Consider the following 24,552-nt stretch of genomic DNA (forward strand, 5'->3'; position numbering starts at 1 on the left):
TTTCCAGTGAAATATTTATGCGTTTGGGTTTTCTGAGCAAGCACCAGCTATTGTACTCCTGGTAACACTCAGACCTTGTGTTTGTTTTCAGTTGTGTGACAGATATTAGTGCAAATACTGGATTTACAGGAGCGAATCGGCTCCTCCCGCTGCAGCCGCCTGTTTGAACTGGGTGTGGATCGTGTGGAGGGGAAACTCAGCAAGAGAAACGACAACTTGAGGAGCTGTAGGTCGCGTACGTGACTGGATGAGAAACTCCTGCCAAATCGCTGAAAACCGCCATTTTTTGCAATAAATTTGGATCAAGCCAACCTTGAATCTACTGCTTTCCATAGCATAAACCGCTTCGCTGCTTTTTCATCTGCCTCAAAGTATTTTTATTCTTGCCACTAGCACATTCTCCACATTATTACTTACGTCTTCTACGTGCGTTTGTGCACAACAAACGGGAACTCATTTAATACTGAATCCTGGTGGGATGAACTCTTTTCTCATCTCTAACTTGGACAAAACGATGGTTTCACAGCACTTTCGTTCCCCTGAGCGTTTTCCAAACGTTCTGCTCAGCGCTTCTCCTTTTGGTGCTTTCGCAAGCAGCCTTTGCCAGGAAAGGATGACTGCGCCATTATTCACCCTCACGCTCCCGCTGGAACTTTGTGCAACATCCCGCGCTGTGATAGATGTGTAGATAAATTTTCACAGTATGTCGTTGATTATTACTATAAATTAGGGAATACCAAACTCAGATGTTTGGAGACTGTTTTGTTACTTTCCTGGCCGCCCTGCCCTGCATGAGGAAGACTGAAATTTTGTAACTTTGTGACAGAATGTTACATACAATATTGGATGAAAAAGTTTGTCTGAGTGTCACAGTGTTGCATTTCACATAGTTCAAACCTCCCATTCACTTGCATCAGTGTTTTGCGTCTGCCAAAAATAGGGATTAATTCTGTGTTCACAAGATGTATCAGTCATTCCAAGCTTGGCTTTTGCATCTCCAGTTTTATTTGCCCTGAGTAGTTCCAGTGTTTGACATTGTTCATTGTAACTTGTCCAAAATATAATGCATCATCATACATTGCATAGAGCAAGTGGCAGGATTGGAACCTAAAATAATTTCAGGGCACATTTAATTTATATCTAAAGACTTATCCAGAGCACCTCTTACTAAACATCATGAGGATAAGAAATGAAAGTGCACAGTAGCCCTGAAGGCAAAAATACTGAAAAACTTAATCAGAAAAATACACTTTGATTTAAATTCCTCTGTAAGTAGATCCATCCTCCGTAACTGCTCCGATGACTGGATGCTCTTGCATTGCTTATTTTCACACAATCTTTACATAAGCATTACAATTTAAAAAAAAAATGAAATACATCTATACTAAAAAGTAATTGATGGCCTTAGTGACAATTGTTTAGTTTCTTACTTATAATACATCTATTAATTATTAGTTACATATAAACTAAGCACTCCGCTTCTAGACAATATATTACTTAATCTTTTGTCTCCCTCTTGTCATGCAGAAGGATCTAAAACTTGAAAAATATCCCCTCGTTTTGCAGAAAGCATTTATCATGTCAATCGGTTAATGATGGGCACGTCTTTTGTAACTTAATCACAGTACCCATTAATTTGGCAGCTTCTCTTCAGGGTCGATACCACGAGCAAACCCGCTGCCGGAGCAACTCAGCGCAAGCGAGATCCCGACGCTGCTCTGCGAAACGACCCCCGCGGAGCAGCAGCGACTTTCCCCGGCGGGGACCGCCCCGCCCGCAGCCCGGAGCGGCGCGGGGACCGCGGGCATGCGCGGAGCCTCCCCCGGCCCGCCCGGCACCGGCCATTGGCCCCGAGCGGCGGGGCGGGGGTGCCGGGGAGACCGCGCCCGCCCGCCCTCCCGCCGCCGCTCCCCTCCCGCCGCCCGGCCAAGTTTAAACACCCCCCCGCGCCCAGTCCGCCCGAGTTCGCGGGAGTTGCGCGGGGCCGCCGGGGAGGCGGGGGCGGCTGCCGGAGGGAGCCCCGGCGCGGAGGGAGCCCCGGCGCTGCCTATGAGGGCGCAGCGGGGCCGGGGGAGCCATGGACGTTGTCGGGGCGCCGCCCGCCCTGGAGAAGAACGCGGCGGAGCTGACGGTCATGGACGTGTACGACATCGCCTCCGCCGTGGGGCAGGAGTTTGAGCGGGTGATCGATCAGCACGGCTGCGAGGCCATCGCCCGCCTCATGCCCAAGGTGGTGCGGGTGCTGGAGATCCTGGAGGTGCTGGTGAGCCGCAACCACATCAACCCCGAGATGGAGGAGCTGCGCCTGGAGCTCGACCGCCTGCGCCTGGAGAGGATGGACCGCATCGAGAAGGAGCGGAAGCACCAGAAGGTGCGGGATGGGGCCCGGGGGAACGCGGCGGGGCTGGGGACAACCGGGACCCGGCCCCCCGCCCGCCACCGGGAAAACAAAGAGGGCGGCCGGGGTGCGGGCCGGGGTGTCCCGGTGCCGGCGGGGAACGCGGGCGGAGCGGCCGGGGCAGGCGCCGGGCTCGGCGCGGATGCTGCCACAGCGTGGCTGAGGGTTTGGGTGTGTTGTTGTTTTCCTTTCCCTCCTGGAAGTTTCCTTCCTCCTTCCCTTTCTCCACCCCTTCCCCAGTCGCCGCATATCCTGCCCCTTGCGTCTCCCCGATTAGGATTCCTGCTCCATCCCCTCTCCTGAGGAGAGGATAGTGCTGCCTCCTGCTAGGCCGGGAAAGGTCACAGACAATAATACACTTCTCTCCAGAGCTGGGAATGATTTATCTGCCTAGTTTTCCTGGCACACTCATCAGGAAGGCAAGTCATAGGACAGAGATGGAGGATCAAGTGATTTCAGAGCAATGAAGAGCAGGGAAGAGAAGTCTCCCGGATTCCTGCTCCATCCGCTGATGCTAAGATGTTGTCCCTTGGCTCGGTCTGGGGTGGTCACAGTGTCCCCTGACTCTGTTCCCATGAAAGCCCAAGGTAGAGATCGTTTCCCTATCCTGTTACCCTCCTGTGGCAGGACAGCACGAGCTGCTCCGCTTGCTGCAGTGCAAGCGGCAGATCTACTCCTTAAAGAATGGTTCTTGTAAGTGACTCTGCTCAATCATCATTGCTGCCTTATGCCATTCCTGCTTGCACAGATTCAGAATAATGAGAAAGGGAATTTGTAGATGACTTAAACTTCAAGAGTTGGCTTTAATTTCAGTAAATTCAAGTTTTATGTTTTAAAAGAATCAGCTGGGGACTTTCTCTTAAGATATGGAAAATTCAGGATAATTCCTGCAACATTTTGCAGAGGGAATCTCAGGGAATCTATAGAGGGAATCTATAGTGTCTCTGAAAAGGATGGTTAGAAGATCTTTAATGTATAAAGCCCTGGTAAGTCTCCAAGGTATGAAGGAAGAAGGTCTAGAGGATAGCATAGGTACCAAACCTTGCCCTTCTAACACATCTAAGGAGGCAAGTGGGTGTTCTGTTGTGCTGCTCCCATGCGGTGTCTGCCCCCTCTGCTACAATCAAACTAACTCTCCCGAGCCCTGGCTGCCAGCAGGTTTTTGGACGGCACGTCACCTCTGGCAGAACTGACTGCCCAAGGCAGAGTCAACAGTAATTCTTTATCGCAAACATCTACAAAATGCTACGTGGTGAAGTGGATACTGAACTGGGCCTGGTAGCGACACCCAGTATCGTTGTACGAGCTGATGTTCTGCGTGGATGCTCCTGAAGTTCATATATGTGTTAAAAAGTTTTCTAAACTCGTTCAGTGCGTAACAGTGCCTGGCAGATGCCAGCTGATCTCCCTGCCAGCTTCTCCGACAGACATGGAATGGCTCAGGGAGCGGTTAGATGATCCAGATGAAACTCTGGTGGAAACATGTTTTAACAGGGAAAATAAAGTACATGATACGTATTTTTTTTTAATTGAGTTGATCCCCAGCGCACCAAGACCCTATAGAACAGTCTGTGTTCCCGTGTGAGGGTTTGAAGACTCTTTCATAGGACAGGTACTTGGTAAGCAGAAAAAGCCAGAGACTGAGAAATATTTGTGACCCAAAAGCCTCCAAAACCCAACCCAGACAAGCTTTAAGTGGTCCTTGCAAGCACCAGCTTGAGATTTTAGCACTTAAAATCTTTAGATGTGAATCTGTTCTGCCTGTAAACCTGGCTTAGCGCTGCCTGGAGTTTCCAGAGCTGGCTGGCACCCGTGGGCACAGAGATCTGCCTTGGCTGTCCAATACGTGTGCTAACGAGGGCTCAGAAGTTAATTTCTCCTCCAATTTATTGGGCTCTTCAATAGCAATAAATAAATAAGAACTTTTGCCTAGGCAAACTTTCATATAGTTGTGTGTTTACAGTGTGGCTACACATAAATGATGTAAGTTTAGATAGTTTGGGGGTTTGTGTGTGTTCTATTTTGTGTGTTGTTTCTAACTGACGAATGTGCTGTTTTATTATCTAAACTAGGTCAGCGTGTTATTTTAGCTACAGAGTTGTAATATGCAGCATCACTGTAAATGGTGTAGGTATTGGGCACTATCAATTTCATTACAGATTTGCTTTTCTCTCACAATAAAGTGTTTTAAGTAAAATAGAGGTGATCCATGAAACTTTATTTACTTTTTAATTATTAAGTCTGCATGGCTTGTAATACCTATATGTTACTTATAATCTGTCATATAGTGTTTTCTGCAAAACTTTTAGCAGGTGTTATAAAATGACAACAATGTAGTGATAAATACTGGAATAAAATGATATCTGGACCAGAAAGTCAATAGGAATATGATTTTCCATTATCAGAGCATACATCCAAACCAGAAATCTCTCCTTTAATCTCTCGGCAGAGCTTATTTTAGCCTAGAGCTGTGCTTGGCGGGGTTGTTGTCTGCGTGTTTTGTTGTTAGGTAGGAAAGGGGCTGGATGAATGTAGAAAGCAGCAAGTGACTCAGCCCGGCTCCAGGGATTTGCATGCGGCTTTTTGTGATTGAAGCACATACGTGAAAATACAGAGAATGCCCCCTGCTGCAGAAGTATGATTTATGAAAAAGGCTTTTGGAACAAGTAAAGCTCTAAATACAACTGTTTTTCCTTGAGGACTTTATACTTTTTGTCCTAATTTGACCTTTACGGAGATTGGCGACAGCTGCTCTTGACACGCAGCGTCCTGACAAATGGGGGTTGTTGTCATGACCCGTCTCGCTGCCGCCAACATCGGTGCCGCTCACGACTTCGCCTGGAGAACAATTTACATGAGGAGCAGCACAGTTTTCCTTGTGTTTACCATGTGCACTCGGAGCTCAGAGTTTGCTGCACTGTATCATTATTTTACACGTGTGTTTCATAACAGAATTTAGGCTGGAGATGCTGCTCTTTCAAAACGAGCATTCCTAGCGCTGCCTCCCCTGGCCCACGCAGAGGGATATTTCTGGGGCATTTCTACCAGCCCTTGTGCTGCTTCCCGGGATGCAGGAGGGGATTGTTGCTCATGTTTGATTCTCTTGTCGAACAGAGCAGTTCCCTTCATCTGGTGCTCACAGCAAAATGGGGCATAAGGAGCCATCCTTTGGGTAACCTGCATGTCAAAAATGTTTGCATCAGGAATTGTCTCTTTGTGTGTTTACAAAAAGAGACGTTGATAGTCGGTTTCTTGATGCTGGCATTAGAAAAGTAGATGTCTTCTAAGAAATTCAAAGTAGTCTCATTTAATGGTTTTTCTATAAGAATCACAGTGGGATTGTTACTGGTTTGATCTGTAAATAGTCGAGTCAAAGACTCTTAATGTGTTTAAAAATACCAACGTGTTGTCCCGGTCTACCCTTTAGGAATTAGAACTGGTGGAGGATGTCTGGAGAGGGGAAGCACAGGACCTTCTTACCCAAATTGCACAGCTGCAGGAGGAGAATAAACAACTGATGACAAACTTGTCTCACAAAGACATTAATTTCACAGAAGAGGAATTTCAGAAGCATGAAGGCAAGTTTGATATTTCAAATTCAGTACTTGCTTTTGTTATAAAAAGCAATACTTTATAAAAAATATTTTGACTGGATAGCCTGGCTCTTTTCTTATAGATTAATGTGGGTTTGGGGTTTGTTTTTACCTGAATAGGAAATATCAGTATACATGATGACACTGAAGACGTGATACAAGGTGGGGGTAGGAGGGAAAGAAAAGCCTGAACAACTTCTTGTTAGGCTGAGAAGCATCTCTGAAAGTAAAGCCTAGCTTCATTTTTTTGGTCTATCATTTTAGTTTGCTTTTTGCAGAAAACATTCCTAAGCCCTCCTTATGTTTTCTAATTCAAGAGGAATAATCCATTCAGCAATGTTTATTTCACCATCATGCACAAAAATAAGTGCAACTTTTGATCTATTCAGGATAACTGTAAGGCAGCAAATTGAGAGTTTTTTGAATTACATCAGTCCACCATATGGAGATATTCTAGGAGAATATTGTGATCCTCTCCTAGAATAGGCGAGAGTCATTTCACTTGGTTTATCTGCCTTTAGGGTTCTCTCACTTATTTGGGACTTAGAGCCAATTTAGAGTAAGTGAAGAGATTTCTAATCCAGGGAGTGGGTGAATCCTGAAGAGTTGAAATGACCAGTTTGTGGGTGATGTCTTTCGTGAGGCAGAGTGTATTTCAAGACATAAGGTTCTGACTTGCAGGTACAGGTGGATTTCACTGCAGCAACTGCAACAATTGCCATCGCCAGCTCTCACCCACCGCTCAGCAAACAGCTCTTTCCCAAGAGCAGACGAACAGCTGTCTGTTGGCTCCACAGTTTGTAGCACGTCATTTGAGGCTGCTGGATACCGAGTCCATTTCACGATACTTTGCTGGGGTTTAAGCTGAGGAGCTGGGAAAAATGAACACAAACAAAAAGCCTGTGCAGCTTTGGGGATGAGAGCTGGAGCAGACAGCCGAGCGTGGGGACAGCGTCACCCCAGCAGCAGAACCTGCCGGCGATGGTGAGTCAGTCTGGGAGCTGCTGGTGTATGGACAGGACTCTGGGCTTCCACAGCAGGTTCTGCCGATCAGTGAGGTCGTGGCTCCCTCGAAAGGCCAACAGCCTCTGCGTGGTGTGCAGAGCCCTCGGCCATCTGAAAACCAGAGCGCACGGCTGAGCTCTCCAGTAAAGCACCAGGAACAAAGCGACATCCTTTGCCAGCTGCTGGAGGTTGGGATCAAACAGGCGCTCGCTGTAGGTGGATGAAACTGTCCAACGCCGCAGAACTTGCACTTGCTTCCTCCCAGAGGCCGAGTGCTGCTCACTTGCCTTGGGGAGGAGCATAATGAAATATTCGAAAAGCAAAAATTGTTAAATCTCTCATGATCACCACTTTTTTTTTACGACAAGTGCCATGTTTTCAGTATAGGAGTCAATTAATGGCAAAGAAGTCGCTCAACATCAGCCTTACAAACTCCATGCAAAGTTTCTGAATGGCAGTGATGAGTCATGGACAATGAAGACTATGACGTCCTGTTATAAAGAATCATCTTCCCCTTTGTTCTCTCCTTTTTTTGTTTTTCTTCTTCCCATGGGTATCTCGCTCACTGCAGCTCATGTGCTATTTAAATATAGCCATACTCTTCACATTCGGCTGGCCAAGCAGATGCCAGGCATGCTTTTCTTGTTATTTTTACTGTGCCTAACCAAGTATAATAACACAAACAAACCCTATAAACCCATTCCAGAGACCAGATCCCGGGACCACTGGTATTCTTTGGCCAAAATCATCAGCTTAAGTCAAATCACATCAATTTACCTCCTTAATGGGACCCATTCTATCAAACCCAACTGTTTTCCTTTTAGGAAATTTTGTCATTGGTGAACGGGGATAGATTTATCTCAACTGACTTATTTGGATAGTGTCAATAAGCAGTCATGCTGCTCTTTTTCAGTCTCCATCATTTGATACGATATGTACAGAGTCTACAGGGGCAAGTTTTCAAGCTAGACACTCTGTTAGATACTCTGAGCAGACTCCAGTCTTTGTATCTCGGTGTGATTTAGTTCTGTGATGGTGTCTCCCTCAGTGGTTACCCCCTGGGATTAACTCACCAGACAGCTAAAGCAGTTATTTTTAGGGCAGTGATTTGGGTGTGCAAGACTTCGAGATTCAATCCTTGCCAATTCATAGTCGCAGAGCCTTGCTTTAGCATAATGAAGGTGTTTATAGGAGAAAAGGATGCAATCCTGTCTAAACAGGAGTGTTCCGCACAGGGGGCACCTGCCGAGGGGCTGAGCAGACGAGGCTCATGTGAAAGGATGTGCGGCAAAATACGCAGGAGGGGTTAGAGATGAGTCTGCAAAATCCATTAATGCTGCTCATCCCGAGCTCAAACTGAGCACTTCCTGATGGTGCCGAGTGGCTGGGACATCCCAGCCAAATGCCAGGAGCAAACCTGACCGAACGCGTGTCAGACAGGACGGGCAGGCTGCTGTGTCACTGCAGCCAGGGAGCTGCTGGCTCAGACGGGCTGTGGGAACAGAGGGAGGCAGCAGGACGGCAACAGTTGTGTGAACCCCTTGTGCCGGCTGCTGAGGAACCTACAATTCCCTTTCAAAAGTGAAGGAAAACTAACAATCTGAGTATTCAGGTATTGGCGTAGTGCCACAGGCCCTGACTGGCACTTTGGCCTGTTGTGATAGATATATAAACAACAGTAAGTGGGTCCTTAAGCATAAATAATGTTGGTGGGGTGTTTTTTTCAGTTTCTTTTCCTTTTTTTTTTTTTTTTTTTAAATTTTCTTTTTCAGTTGCTTCCCTTTCTCTTGCTGGAACAATGCAATGATCACAGCAATCCCCAGGAACAATGCAATGATCACAGCAACCCACAGGAAGCTGCTCATAGGCTGTGCCTAGAGAAGCCGGCTGGGCGTGCCATTTATGATCCCACAGTTATTAGTCTTGGAATCATTTAGAGCTAATTACTTTACATTTAGGGACCTTAGTGATTTCACTCTTCCCTTCCACAGTGCTGGAGGAAATAGAAGAAGATGTGAGTGTTTCACAAACACTTCCCACCTTTCCTTTCCCCTCCTCCTGAAATACAAAGGATAATGTAGTGATCCGTGCACACAATTGAAGTCTTTTATGTTCACCAAATGTTAGGGAGAAAAACGAGCGCAGTGGGAGGAAAAGCAGTCAGCACTAAAATGGTACTTCATGCTTTAAATAGCACCTGCTATCTAGAGATCTCAAAGCATCTCGCAAGTACTAATGAATCCAGCTGCACTCACTATTCCTGGCTCCTGCTGGGGTGAAACCACCAGTCTGGACTTTCACTGCAGTCCCTCTGTGCTTCAAGGCAAAGTTTGGGGTTTCTTTGTTTTAAAAACTGCTGATGTGTTGGGTCCAGTCCTGAGACTGGACCCAGGAACCTGTCCTGTGGGTTGTGGCTGCAGTGCTGGATCAGACCTCTGTGATGGGAGAGCGTGGATCCATTAGAAGAGTTAAGCAGCAGAATGTGTGTCTGCTTGTCCTCCCTGGTGGCTACGAGCTGTTATCATAGTGAGGAATAATCCTGCAAAGAGTTAGAACCTAGAGCAGAGAGATAAGGACCAGGATCCAGAAATAGAGCAGCACACACCACTGAATTAAAGAAGATGAGAATGTAATACTAGAATGTGAACACCGTGTCACTCTCGGCTCTTTTCTGGGGTTTGGCAGGAACGTGTCCTCTGAACCACGTCCCGGGCCAGCCGTGGTCACCAGCCGTGGTCACCAGTCCCTTGCCCAGCAGAGCGGTCTCTGCTGTGCCGCAGCTCTGGTCCTTCAGCAGCGAGACACTTATCCATCAGTTCAAACCGCAGATGATCTGTAGGCTGGAGTTCCTAATGACATGCAGCTTTGGATCTCTCTGATGAGGGAAGGACATAACCAGAAAGTCTGAGCTGATGTTAGTAAGTAGAGACTTGAGCAGCTGGATACATTTGATGTGTATGCAGCATCTTTCTGATGTGGGAACTGCTTTAATGTATTAAAAAGGAATTGGCTTTCCAGCCACCCCAGAGGGTTTTGTAAAGGGAGGAAACTGAAGAACTACATAACTAAGTAGTTTGCCAAAGGCAATGGACCAAGACAGCAGCAGAGCCTGGATTTGAGCTCCTGCTTGGCCTGGATTTTGGCCAGAGCAGCCACACAGCACCCTGGTCACAGGCTTTCATCTCCAGCCATCCTATGGCTCACGTTGTGCAACGTGATTTTATGTGATAGTTGACAACCATCAAACTGCACGTCCATGCGCAGTTAGTGCAGTAGATTTATCATCTCACCGAGCTAAATCATCTGGTCTGTGTTTGCTCTGAAGAGCCCATCACTGGAGTGCCAGGAGTTCTCCATTATCTCTCGAATGGCAAATAATGGAAAAAAGCTTCCTGTTTTGTGATTTATGATATTTCCTCATGATTCGTTGGTCAGATGTCAGATGAATCCAGTCCATTATTTATTTTCAAACAGGATGTTGGATTCTTGGTGATGTTCCAATCATCTTTCAAAAGTGAAATGCCCTGTAGCATTTTTCTCTGAAGTACAGTTATTCTAAATATGAGTTATCATACAGTAGGATGGGGAAAGGGTTGCAAAACATGAGGAGAAAATACGTGACTATAATTCCGACTAAATTTCTGTTCTAGGCTCAGGGTGGAGGTGCCCTCTGCAGGTCCTGCTTCCTTTCCCTTTCACCCAACACAAAACTGGGTTTCAACGTAAACTCATTCTAGCCCAGTTCACCTGGGCTCATTTGGATCTGGATGCCATCCATGGCACTGACATGCTGTTTAGATCTTGCTGAGGATCCAGACCATCCTTTTTACAATTTTCAGTGGATCTTGGCCAGCTGATTGTGCAGATTATCACACAGATAACCAAGTTCCCAGCGCGCAGTGTGAACAGTGGTGTAAAACTGCTGAGGCAGCAAGATGTAGCAGTGTCACTCCCCTGTTACAAATGTTTCTGAGGACTGTCAGTTCCTTTGCTAAGGAGTTTCTGTGCAGCGGCTTTATGGATTGCATTGTGTCACCTGTGTTCCTGTTACCCTTGAAGCAACCTTCAAAGCATCTTCCAACAGCTTCTCTGTAATTCTACCAGCGGGCAACTTCCAAAGTCTTTACCTAAATATTTCTCACTGTTATTGTTCTCAGTCTCAGCAGCTCCTGATTGTCCTTAGTTTGTTTCCTGTGTTCTTTTTTTAACCAGGAATGTCAGAGAGAGAGCGACAAGTCATGAAGAAGCTGAAGGAAGTGGTAGATAAACAGAGGGATGAAATCAGAGCAAAGGACCGGGAACTTGGACTTAAAAATGAGGATGTAGAGGCTGTAAGTGGCTCTTAGTCTTCCTGTTTCTCTTCTTTCTCACCCATACTTCCACAGTCTGCTTTCAAGTTTTAAATTAATGCCCGGGTCACTTTTGCCAGCAGTGAACAGAAGGTCACTGAGAGGATGGGTGGCCCTGGGGACCACAGCACAAGAGATCTGGGTTTAGTCTCAGATGAGTCACAGACTCCATTGAGACTTTGGGAATCGTGTCACATCTTGGTTCTTTCTGTGTCAGGAGGAATGACCTCCTGACCCATATTTTGCTTCCCATCCTCATCTCCTGAGGCCGTGGGACTTTTCTGGTACTAGTGAGGCCAGACCCAGGTGATCTCCACTCTACCCACGTGCCTTTGGCCTTTCAAATTGATGCTGTCCATACAATGCCCAGAAGGTCACATCCTGCCTTAGGAGGGAGCCTAACAGCTCCAAGAAAAGTACTTGTAATATCAATTGAATACTAAGCATTCCTCTATGTTGTCTCTCCTCTGCTCTGGGTTAAGATTTGATTCAGAATCCTGTAAGCCACCCTGTCCTTGAGCTTTGCTTTTTTGAAACATAATATCAGAAGTGATGGATTTGCTTTTAGCTGGAGAATTCCCTTTACTAGGGGAAAAAATGCCTCTTTACTCTGGAAACCAATTAAATTTTGGTGACTGCAACTGTAGTAGATAATTAGATATTAAAAAAATAATCTGGGGGCAAAGAGGAGGAGGATGGGGGAGAATTTTCCAGATTAAATTCAATAGGAACACACAACTTTTTCTTCAACATTATATTTGGGACTTGGTGGTCATGGCTGAAAGATGCTGACCTACTGCATCAATGTTTTGCAGCTTCAGCAGCAACAGAACAGGTTAATGAAAATTAACCACGACCTGCGGCACCGGATCACCGTCGTTGAGGCTCAGGGGAAGGCGCTGATTGAGCAGAAGGTGGAGTTAGAGGCTTATCTGCAAACCAAGGAGCAGGAGATGGGCAACCTGAGAGCAGAGCTGGGGAAGCTGCGAGAGAAACTGCAGGGTGAGGACAGCCAAAATGGGGAGGAAGAAAAGGTAAGACGCACTTTAAATCACTTTTTAAACAGCCTTCTAAAGAGCCTCAGGCTTCATACCAAGCACCTTTTCTTTGGATAAACATGATAGACGCAGAATTTGCCAAATACCAGAACAAATCATTGCTTCAAAGGAAAGTGTTCTATTAAAAACATCATGAAGCGATCCAAAATCTCTGGAGCATCAGCTGTTAGTTTGGATTGGAGGCAGATAGCAGTTTCGTACTGCTGTATCACTATGCTTGGCTTAATTTTGTTTGTACACATCAACCCCTTCCCCAGAGGAAAACAAACCCATCCCTTAAACAGTCTGGAATTTCCAAAAGATAAACAGCTGATAAGTAGCATAAACTTTGCCGAGTTTGCAAAGATGTGAGCCCTAATGGGTCCCAAAGATGCAATGTACTGTGACGGTGGTGGCGTGTGAACCGTAGAAGAAATAGTGTCAGAAGGGGTCACAGAGACAATGCAGAACTCTGCACGCTTGGTCCTCACAGTGTTTAGGGCACTTCTCATCTGTCAGGACTAAGCCGGTCCATTGCCACCAAATCAATACATAAATATTTGAAGGCACCTTTTAGATGAACCAATTTCGGCCTTATTTCTGCTTCCGCTTCCTATTAGAATTAGTGCAGTGAAGCATTACTAGCACAAATGATCATGAAAAGCAAATATTACTGCTTGTGTACTCAGGTACTTGCAGGAACAGTCAAAGGGTCAATCTGGAGTTGGGCCTGAGGTCAGAGCAGCAGGAATGAAAACCTGGGGAGCTCCCTGAGAGAAAGACCCATCTCTGATCTGGTGCATCCCTTCGTCCTCTTTATGGTTCCAATGATTTTTCTTCGTGCATATGACAGTACTTCTGTCATTCTAAAGCTGCATTTCTGTTTCCTAATGCTGCTCTTAAAGAGCAAAAAATAGGATAAGGGGTTTTCTGATATGAAAGAACTGATGGGGTACCCTGGTCCCCCCCTGGGACGTGACAGCCAGTGTTAACATGTCACTGCTGAATGGGGCAAACACTGTGTTAATCACGAAAAGGATGATTTCATTGCTGTTCATTTAGTCAGGACACCCAGATTTGTAAATGGGGCTGTGGAGCCCAGGCCTGGAGCCAGCAGGAGTGAAAGTGTCTTCAGTGTCTGGAGAGAAAGGATGCATTCTGTACCTCTCTCCAGCTCATCAATTCCGTGGCAGTGGCGCCTCTTCTAATTAGAGCCGTTCCCCGCTGGCTTTGCCAGGAGGGTGGTTGGACTGAACCGCAGTGGCGAGCAGCAAGCTGGACTAGCTGCGTGCTCTGGAATGGACGTTGCTTGTTGGCTTCAGTCAAGTACATTTGCATTGGCTACCGGCTGCGCAGTCTTTGTTGATTTGAGTAAAATCTAGCAAAAATAGCTTATTTGCGCAAAGGCAAATATACAACCAAAAGAACAGGCATCAGCTCAGACCCTAATCTAGAGGGGTGAAGAAAAATGTTTGGGTAACTTCCTTTGAACCTCTTGTTAGGTTGTGTCATTCTTTTATTTATTGTAGTCTGTGTAAAGAATGAATGGGGTGAATCAAACAGCAGCGAGCATCGCTCTGCGGCTTTGTCTGTGCAGGACAAGGACTGCAGTCCCTGCTCTAGAAATTGATAATGCAACAGCTGTAGCCCAGTCAGGTTTAACCTGAAATCCTGTATCTATAGATAGCAAAACTATTTGACAAACACATTAGCTCAAAAGAGGGTTGGATCAGGCCTCCAAAAACTGGGTTTTCTTTAAGAATTTCTGTAGTTAGCTCCTCAAATTTGCAGCGTGTATCCCAGCGAGGTGTCACTGCAACACAGGAGCTCTGAGACTCTGGTCTCTGCATCCTGCGAGGAGAGCGGGTGCCTGACCCGGCTGCTGGTAGACTGAGAAATACTTTACACTCCTCAGACACGCACTCACATGGTGAATTTAAAGACCGTGTTTCACTTCCCAGGTAGAACCAAACAACGATGACTGCCTCTCAGAGTCAGAAAAGATGGCAATGGACCTAAAAGATCCGAATCGTCCAAGATTCACCTTGCAGGAGCTCCGGGATGTCCTTCATGAGAGGAACGAATTGAAATCTAAAGTGTTTTTACTTCAAGAGGAGCTTTTATATTACAAAAGGTAAGTTAGATCTGCTCTCCTGTTGCATGCTATACACAGAGGAGCCATAGGGCAGGTCTAGAAACCATAAACGTGCTCTTAAATCATGTCCAACAAGCTTATATTTCTGCAAAGGCTTAAGGTAGAGATTGCAAGCATATGGCTTTAGTTTGAATCTGGTTCCTCAAAACTGTCCTTCCCTAACTCCCAGCTTCCCGCTGAATCTTAGAGAGATTACAAACATTCAACAGTTTTGAACTCAAAAAACGAGGATAAGAGTGGGTCTAAAATGAAAATTCTAGAACTTTTATTCAATGTGTTCCTCTTCTGCCCCTCCTTGTTGCAATGGGAAGAAAATACTGAAAGGAGACTCCGTTCTAGGTGCTGCTCCGTGGTTGACAAAAAAAAACTCCCATTGATTTCAATGAGCTTGGAACAGATCTTTTTGCATTTCTTCATCAACAGTACTACCTCAGACTGAATTTTAGAACTTAAAGCACTTCCATGGCTTGGGAGGAGAACGTTAATTATCTTTTCTTTCTTTCAAGTGAGGAAACAGAAGAAGAAACCAGATCCCCTCAACCTACACCCATAATTCAGTCAAAACCCTCAACTCAGCCTGAATCTGGAATCAAACGCCTGTAAGTAGCATATTTTCTAAGGATACTGGATATAGTCTGCAAATACTAAATGTTTCTTATGGGTAGGACAGTTTTAAAGAATATTAAAATTAAGATAACGACATCTCTAATGTATATGAGTGAGACATCAAAGGAGCACTTGACAGGTATCATGAAACAGCAGTTGGCTTTGAGGAAAACTTCTGCCTAGTTCTGGGTCACCGTTCAGTCTCGGATTGTTTCCTGCGGTACCTTTAGGTCCCTACGTGCAGACAGCAGCAGGGAGTCCAACCGTGCTCTGTGTGCTGGTGTTTATGGGCCACACTGGTCTGCCCAAGAAGCCCACGCCAGTTCTGATGTTTCCCTCTGTTCAGTGTAACCTAAAGAGCATGTGTGGCAATGTTTCATTGCAGCTGGGACGAGCCGCTGAGCTCTGCAATACACACACCTGATCCTAGAGAATTTTCTTGTCTGGGCCACGTAGTCAGACTCCAAAGGGAGGTGCTGCCAGTTGTGGTCTTATCCAGAGCACAGCTCAACCTGTCCTGGGAGCCCAAAACTGAAGTCGGTGCTGGGTCTCAGTGTACGAGGATTGTAGGAACAATGCTCCTGTTCAAGTGCAAGGACCAGTTCCTTAACACACATCCCAAGGCGGTGGAGGGTCAGAAACTGCTGGTCATGCTCGGAAGACGTGTAAAGAGTGTTGGTCACGAGTAAAACCAGCTGCAGACCTGCAGCAGTTGGGTGTGGAGAGCAAAGCTTCCCATGACCTCGCTGTGCCCATTTCCCTGCTGGCTTAAGCCTTCAGACCCTGATAGGCCCTATGTGTACAGCACACAAGCCTTTTGTTTGCAGAACAAACTCACTGCTGGAGAGGATGCCAGCTTTCCTGGCTATAAAGAACCCCACCTTCTTATCATGAAGTATTTAATGTTGCTGTCCAAAACCTAAGCTTACTCTCAGAGGTTTACATCTACTGAAATATCACTTAATTACAAAACCGCAGTGTTAGCCAATCCATTTGTCTGTTGAAACTCCCTTCTTGTACATTTACTTATTTCAAATTAAGTCCTGTAACCTTATAGCAAGTCTTTGTTTTTTGTGACACTGGAAGCCTAACTTTTTTACCTGCATAAATGATTTTGGAACAGACATTTCTTTCCACATAAAAAGCTCTTCCATCCCGTCCCCACGTCCATAACCTTCAGTCCTTGTTTAATAATAGCAGCAGCCCTGTGCGAGTAAGTTCCATGGGAAGATCTGGACTGGTCCAAAACACCATAAAGCCAGGAGGTCACTTTTGATTATTTTCAGAAGACTCCAGTGTCTGTCTGTGCTGCTTCATTTGCTGAGAGAACCCTTCCTCTCATGTAACTAGAAAATACATCTTGAGTTTGGACTTCAGTTTTCATTCTGCAACTGCGATGGTGATAATAATACTTTGTCTCACAAGATCTCCACTGTAAAGCTTCTCTTTGCTTTTACATTTATTTTAGTACCTTTTAAAGCTAATCCCGTTGTGGGGGATGGCTGGTTTCAGTTTACGCAATTTGCATGGATTGCAGTTTCCATGCTTGATTTATGAAGCAAAGGCAGCACAAAAACGGGAAGGGCCGTTGTACGATGGAACACATGCTGACGAGGTACCAGCTTTGGCTCTGCCTTCTGCATTCAGGCGGCAGCAACGCAGGGAGCGGCGGCAGGAGGCACAGGCGTGTTTTCAAGCAGCTCTCTCAGTGCTTTCATCCTCTCCGTTTATTTATTAGTGAAAATTTGTTGAGCATCAGCCTAATCAGTGCACATGTTCAGACACCTGTCTGAATTTTGTTTCTCAGACCACACACAATAAAACATAAAATGATGTTGGTTTGGTGAGAGTCCTCTTCTGCCAGACACTGGAAGCACGTATTGAACTGCTCTGAAGATGAAATGACTTTCTTTAGCTGTCATGCTCTGTCCCCAGGTTTTTTTCTGCTCTCTCTTAATGTAGCCATCACATTAAATAAGGGAAGACAAACCCCTTCACTTAAGTAAGCTGAAGGACTGTAATAGTTTTCGGGTTTGTTTTATTCCTGCAGCCTGTCTGGATGGATGTATCTAGTGTGGGTTTCTTTTCTTTCCCCCTTCCTGTGTGTGTGTGTTGGCAACAGTGTCCTTGTAGATGTGCTCTAAAGAGACAGGAAATGTCACTGCCGGAAAACCAAAGAACTCTCCATAGCCAATGACATGAGGAAAACTTGTAACACTGGTATTTGCTTTTCCCTTCATTTCAGACCTTTCCTCCTGGTTTAAACAGAAAGCCCAAATACAAAAGCAGGAGAGGCTGTTGCTGTCCTCTCAAGAGAAGTTTGATGCTTCCCTGTGTAATGTGCCCTTTTTTCCTTCACCACGCAGCATCTCAGGGAATGAGGCAGATGTATCTGTAGCCTGTGCCATCTAAGATGTGCTCTGTTGGTTCTGTGCAGCATCTCCATAAACAACGGAAACCAGAAATTAGATAAATCAGCATTTTTTCATTCCCAGGGTTTGCATATTTGAGGCAAACTCTGTGCTCTGATCTCAAACTGATTTGTCTCTACCACATCACATGTCAGAATTTTGATGAAATAATGTAACCAGGAGGCTTTACTGAGGAGGAGAAGCACAAGGATTAAAAATGCTCCCTCTGTTTTGAGCAGAAAACACCCTTTTGTTTTCTCTTTAGGGATACGTGCTTGTTTGCCACTGATGTAATGCCTGAAACAGCCATAAGTTTTCTTCCAATTCTTGCGGTCTACAAAAGCTGATGTGTCTGTCTCATTTCTGTGCCACAATGCATAAAACCAGAAGTTCTAGCTACTGCTAATGATACAACAATGTTTGCTTGTTTGTTTTCATTTTTAATCTGAGAATAGCAGTTAGAGTGACTGTGTTGGGGAGAGCTGCGTTTGGTCACAAGTGAAACGTCTCTCATGATTTCAACTTAATCTTTAATTGACATTAGTCCACAGTTCAAAAAACTATTTGGCACAAGGGAGAACCTCTGAGGAGAATCCTTAGAAAAACAGAGGGTGTTCCAGGTACGGACGAAGGTGTGTTGGCAGGTTTGTGTGGGGCTGGAGCGCCTCGCCAGCGCGCGCTCTCGGCCTCGACGTTGCATGAATTGAACTGTATAACGCGTGGTAAAAGTGCTGAACTCTGACAAAGAACCAGTCTTGCTGCTGGCCAGCTGGAAAGCGTTTCTGCTACAAGAGTTGCAAGGTTTCAAATTAGTATTTAGCTGCCTGCAGTTGGAGTCTTTCTGCATGTGAAGCGACGCAGGTTGTTTTGGAACAGATACACGGGCCCTTTAACCAAGTAGCTTGCACAGGAGGTTATTTCAAGATTTCACCTGCGATACTGGTTTTTAACGTGAAACATTTGTAAAATCTTTAACTGTAATGCTGGTCCTGTCTAACCCCGTTTTCTGTGCAAATACCCAGTAGTCACAGCAGAGTCCTGTTTTGTAGTTCGTAACATACACCTCCATCCCTCATTTCATCATGTATGTGCCTGTTTGTCTCTTGGGAAGAAAAACATCCACTCTGCTCTGCATTGCTAGAGGTGGTCATAGCTTGATGAAATCCAACCCGGACCACAGGCAGAAACAGAAAAGTGGTATCTTTTAGAAATTCGAAAGCAATTGAAACTGTTACAATGACTGTTTTTTCTAAATAAGAGATTTTCAGTGAGGAGAGCTGTCTTGGGTGATGCAGATCCACCTCTCCTGTAACATGTCCTGTGTGGTAATTCAAAGTAACCCCATGTACCATGTTTGCCTCTCTTCTTTTTAATGGAATGCTTTTTCTTTCCCTTGCTCCAGTCTTATCTCTTCTGTGTCTGTACTTTCCTGACCAGGATCTTTACAGCCATAATGCCCATGGTAGCAGCTGGATTGATTCCAGACGATCCCACATTGCAGCCAATAAGAAGACTTGTGTCCCTTGTAGGAATTTTTCTTTAAATGTTTGGTATCGTGGCTCCCTTTTGCATGACCCCGTGTTAACATGCGCTGCTGGTTACATTCTCATCGGCTGCCTGTGGGATCACAGAGGAACAAAGTGCCCATCAGAATGACCAGTCAGTACTCAACTCATCGTAGTCCTCCATGCTCATCCTCAAGTATTGACATTTTATCACCTTTCGCCTTAATGTTACCATGCTAAACCACTCCTTACTCATAGAAAATCGTTGCAATATGCAATTTTAACCAGCATCTGTTAATTTTGCTAACTAAGTGTGCCTATTCTCAATTCACACCAATGCTTTTGAAGAAACCCATGTCGTTCTAATGACTGGTTACCAATCAGTTAGGTTTACAGAATGTACTGGCTGATATCTACATTAATGTCCAGTGTTACTTATAGGCTGCTGCTTCCATGTCTTTCTATCTCTGCACGGTATATTTTGTCTCTGATTATGGATTTTGCAATAGAGTATACACTCTCAATAATCTATTCTATCATCCTTTTCTTGGCTGTCCCAGGGAGACATACTGATAATTGTTAATGCAAAGTCTCTTTGCATTAGAACTGCTGCTTTAGTGATCCTCATATTGACAGCAGCAACGCAGTGTTTAAATTCCCTTCCTCTCCACACGGACAGGCTTTTCCCAAACATCCTTTTCTAGGCACAATAACAATTCTCATCGTTTCAGAAGGAATTACAAAAGCCTAACCCTTCTGCTTCGTGTAGAGATTTTACAAACATATTTTTCTATTGTTTAGTTTCATGATAAAGCGAAAAATTACTTTGACATTTGAAACTTACTGCATAAATAGAGCAGTCATTTGTGTGGACTTCAAGACATTAAGCCTGGCCATGCAGGACCAAACATGCTCAGGAAAAGCCTCAGTCACAGGACACTTCTTCTGTCAGCTGCAATCAGACATGGCCCCGCAAAGACACAGCATATGTGTGTGAATTTTTGAGCTCCTGTGATGAAGGCGGTAGAAAAGGATGAGGCTAATGAAGTGCAAAAGACTTATTTCACTATTAAGGCTGCACATTCGAAGCCAGGAAATGCAAACGTTCAGGTCCTGCTAGCAACGTTAGATATCTGGCATTGCACTTGGGTAGCCTTTTACGTCATTTTGTAGCCAAGAAATAAGTATCCTTAATATTCTTAATAATAACCATCATGCTTACCTGCATGCATGATAGGATATTTTTTGAGGAAAGCTGCCTCAAAGCTCATCTGACAGTCAAATGCAGCCTCCTAGGAGACTGGAGACATGGAGGGCAGAGCTCCCGGCTCTGCACAAGGCGGCGGGATGGTTGGGATCGTGATGCTGAGGGAGATGGGGGGAGAAGAACCTGAGATGGGTGGTGTGGACATGGGGTCAGGTTTATGCCCTGACCAATATTCCATCACCTGAGTTTATATTGACATTTACTGTAGAAGGATTTAGCAGTTCCTGTCCTGGCTCAGAATTGCGTTATGCTTATTACTGTGCAAGCAAAACACTATTTACCTCCTAAATGCACCGTTAAACCAAACGGGCAAGCAGCCAATTCCAACCTTTGGTAGCTGGAACCACAACTTTTGCATTTCTCAGCAGACCTAAACACCACACTAACACCTCTTGTACCGAACTCATGACGAACATTGGATTTGCCTAACCAAGTAACTACATCCTATATAAATAAAATGATATTAAGGATTTTTCCAACTGTATTTTTTTAGCTCTGTTGTCAGCAAAACTGGTTTTAGCTCTGTTGTTGTATTAAATGGCTGTTGGTTCGTGTACGTCATTATCTTAGAGCACCCAAGCCGTGTGATAGGAAATGACGTGCACACTTGTGTGCATTTGTTTAGAGCCTTCCTCCTGCAAACTCTGGTGCACATATGTGCATTTATTCATTTATTTTTCCAGGAATCAAGTCTATCTATCAAAGTCTGTACACCTGGAAAAAATGTGGAGGCTTATTATCTTATGAATTTCCCTGCTGACACCCTTATAAACATTATCTATTTCTGCTTTATGGCAAACTATACAGATTTAAAGCCAAAGATACCACTTTACTTATGCCAAGAAACTAACCGGTATTGTGTCGCTTCTTTACCTCAGGGCTGGGGAAGGGGGAATATACATCTATAACGATCCCTGCACCTTGTAGACTCAACAGCATTTAGAGCTTATTTGAAGCTTCCGTAGCCAAACCGCTTGAGATTGCAATGACTCCATCTCTAATAACATTTTGACATGCCCTCCCATCAGGCTTCACTGCCTTGATTTTTGCAGATGCAACCAGATTTTTTTGCTCGGTGTTTTGTTGTGCTGTGTATCGCGTGGGGTGTTTGAAGTGTTTTCAAACAGTAAATACTCTTCTTTCTTTTCCTTCCCCTCCCTTCCCGGAAGGTTTAGTTTCTTCTCTCGTGATAAGAAGCGTATGCAGGCGTCACAGAAACACGTCCACTTCCAGGATACCTTTGGAGATTGGTCAAATTCCAATAAAGATGACTCCTACACCGAACAAGGACAAGAAGCCCTGCAGCATCTGTGACTAAAACCTCGAGGTGTTGAGTTTACCGCAGTAGGGCTCGACAGTCCGGTGACAAGAAGCTGCTGTAAACAAATGGGGCAGCTCATCACTTTTCTTCGCCTCGCGCACCTCGATGGTTGCGTTTCAGATGTACTGCTCAACAGGAATCCCTCCCTGGTTACTTGGTGACTGTTTGCTGAAAACAGAATCCAAGCTTTGTAGGAATAGTCACCGATACCCTGGGACATCGAAGCTTTTAGATGACTTGTGCTGAATAACAAGTCGATGGTCTTGTTCATGCATTAACTACAGTAACACACGCTTCTTTAAACCAAAAAAAAAGGACCTGTGCCATTATTGGAAGTTTGTTTGCAGTGTACAATATCTAGTGACAAAGACTCTTTTACCCTGTTTGTTAACACTACCGGTTGTTTGCTTTTTATTTCTGTAAGAATCTTTTCAAGAGGGACACGACAGCTGGCCGCTCCCCATGGCAGCTCTTAGCGCTGCTGGGTCCCCTGAAGTTCAGCTGGCGTCTGCATTTTGCAGAGTAACCGCTTGGAAATCCACCTGATACACACTGATAAACTGGAGTAGCCTTGAGAGGGACAGCAAGTGTACATTTCCCTTTCTGCTTATAGTGCCTAAAGCATGAAGAAACCGATGTATGAGGTGAGCGTGCCTTGCGTTTTGTCATGAGTTCTGCAGTACTAATGGAAATTGCTTACCAGGAGGAATTCTAACACTTGAATTTTTTCCTTCTTACCAGGGACTTCCCCCTAGAGTGGCAGCAGCTGCTGTCAAGGAACGAGGTCTCTTTCCCACAGGCAGGTTTTTAATTAAGTCACACGCCACTTTTCTGTCTAGGTAAGACTGCCTAGTTCAGAGTGACAGATCCTCAACTACCTGACATCAACTATTGTAACTGACTTAGAGATGAACCCAATTCCAAATGTTTTTTCTGACTGAACGCTACCTGGGGAGGTGCTGAGGCCACTCTGTGAACTCGGCCATGTAGGAGGGTCGGCGCTGGAGCGCGGTGCTGCTGGTGAGGAGTAGCTGGTTGTGGCGAGGCCGTAGGTGACTTTGCATGTGTGGCTCAGTGTGGGAGCTGTGAGCTGCTGCTGGCACCTTCCCCAGCGACTCCACCTGCTCTGCATCGAGCCTCTTCTCAGGAGCAGCACTAAGGGCAGAAAACAACGCTTAGGCTGGAGTAAAGCTCCAACTACTCCAGGTACGGAAGTCTTGAATGACAGCAAGAGAGAGGCTTTGGTGCAGGCCAGTTTTTAACACAGGATAATCCAAGACTCTGGATTTTTTAATGCATATGGGCAGCAAATGGTATCAGCCTGTCTATAATGTCACAGCCAGGAGACTGGTTTTGCAGCGGTGGGCTGAGCGCTGCTCTGCTCCAAACCGTAACTGTGCTGTGTTTGAACACGGACCTTCTGTGTGCTCTGGGTAGAGAAGATGTTTCCTGCACGTCCCCGGCGTCACAGCCGTGCAGGGCAGGGAGGAAACATGGCCTTAGATGAAAGGCATCTGAGATAGCGACGGCAGCGTCTGGTGCTCGGTGAAGCAGATATGCTGTCGTCTGGTTACGTTTTGGTAACAGGAGTTTTATGCTTATAGCAGCTATATCCATAAAACAGCAGCACTTCCCCCACCATGTACGAAAAGCAATTCTTAAATGGGGGGAGTGTCTTAATTTAATCATGCTTAAGTTACTAAGATCTCAATTTCACTTCCATATTAAAAAAAAAATACACTACAGTTGTATCAGGCAGTTAAAGTGTGAATTGTGAGCGACACCCGTTGGGTCTCTCCCTAACACAGCTCAGTCGTTTGGCACGTTTAGGAGAGACGCAGCGATCAGAAACAATGCCAGAATGCTGTGGGTGCACGGCCTGAATAAGCACATCGCTTTTGAGATCAGCTGAGAGCAACGCACCGGGATAATAGAAACACACAGACAACTGTTTTCCCTGGCGCCTAAGCCATGTTGCATAAAGCACGTCTCCCTGCAAAGCCGATCACGGACACCAGAGCTCCACGCGCTGTCGCGGGTCAGATCTGTGGCCAGTTCCACGCAATGGCACGAGCAGCACGACCTTTCCCACCCAGCTCTGCAGCCCGGTACCTCAAAAACCTAATAAGTTGCTCCTGCCATGCTGGTATTAACCACTTCACTCCTCAGTCTCATGTTTGAAATGCTGAGTTTGTACACTCCAAGTGCCATCAGAAAGGGTGGCGTGTAGGGAAGAGTATGTAAAGATCTGAAGATCTGTCACGTTGTTTCTTAATACTCAAGTAAAATCTGCTTTTAGAAAAGGGGCCAGGATGTTGTCAGGTATGGGGCGTAACAATCCTGTCTGCAAAGTGCAGGATCACTGAAGTTTTTTGGGTTGGTTTCTTTGGGTTTTTTTTTTGGTTGGGCAGTAAATCATTTTAACAGTTTAATAAATATTTCTGAAAAACAAGTATTTCTGCAAGACTTGTGTCCTTTTTTTTTGTCTAAATACCATCTCTTCTTAGGGGTGTAGCATACAGGGGTGTCTTTTTCCCCTGAAAAAGGCTCCTACAACTCTTAATGGAAATAAAGGCTCAAACTGGGCAAGGTTCACAACAGGGGCATTCAAAGACTGACAAAAAATACAGTTTAGAATACATTAACAGATATTTAGCAATGGCTTTTCTCTCTCACCTCACAGAACAAAGGAAGGACACCATATTACTAAAGATCTCATCTGTCCCCTTGTCTTCAAGAAAATAAAGTCACTTTCCACCAGCTTCTGGTTGGGGCCACATTTTTCAGCAGCTTAGTTAGTTGCTATTTCATTACTATTTCTTCAACAAGTGACTATTTCATAAAGGACATCTGTCTCACTAAATGAGTGTGGATATCTGCCACATAAGTAATTAAATCTGGAGCT

At 45.2% G+C, this 24,552-nt stretch overlaps 1 protein-coding gene across 5 annotated transcripts; it reads left to right on the top strand.

Annotated features, from left to right (window-relative positions):
- Nucleotides 1-1,850: 1,850 nt before the first annotated feature.
- On the top strand, nt 1,851-24,102 carry RILPL1 (Rab interacting lysosomal protein like 1). 5 transcript variants are annotated; one of them, XR_014185492.1, is made up of 8 exons: nt 1,851-2,371; nt 5,826-5,976; nt 11,209-11,327; nt 12,161-12,379; nt 14,344-14,516; nt 15,044-15,136; nt 21,496-22,291; nt 22,389-24,102. XR_014185492.1 is itself a non-coding variant. In XM_082066669.1 (8 exons), exons 1-7 carry the CDS (start codon nt 2,078-2,080, stop codon nt 18,139-18,141), a joined length of 1,092 nt encoding a protein of 363 aa, XP_081922795.1. In that variant the 5' UTR covers nt 1,851-2,077; the 3' UTR covers nt 18,142-18,186; nt 21,496-21,634. The 5 variants fall into 5 exon arrangements, 4 of the variants coding, with proteins under 4 accessions (XP_081922795.1, XP_081922793.1, XP_081922792.1 ...); XM_082066669.1 differs by lacking the exon at nt 22,389-24,102 and adding an exon at nt 18,099-18,186 and having other exon boundaries at nt 21,496-21,634; XM_082066667.1 differs by lacking the exon at nt 22,389-24,102 and adding an exon at nt 18,992-19,079 and having other exon boundaries at nt 21,496-21,634.
- The last annotated feature ends 450 nt before the right edge of the window (nt 24,103-24,552 follow it).

The sequence above is a fragment of the Streptopelia decaocto genome, assembly GCF_964273445.1.
Source record: "Streptopelia decaocto genome assembly, chromosome: 15".
NCBI lineage: Eukaryota > Metazoa > Chordata > Aves > Columbiformes > Columbidae > Streptopelia > Streptopelia decaocto.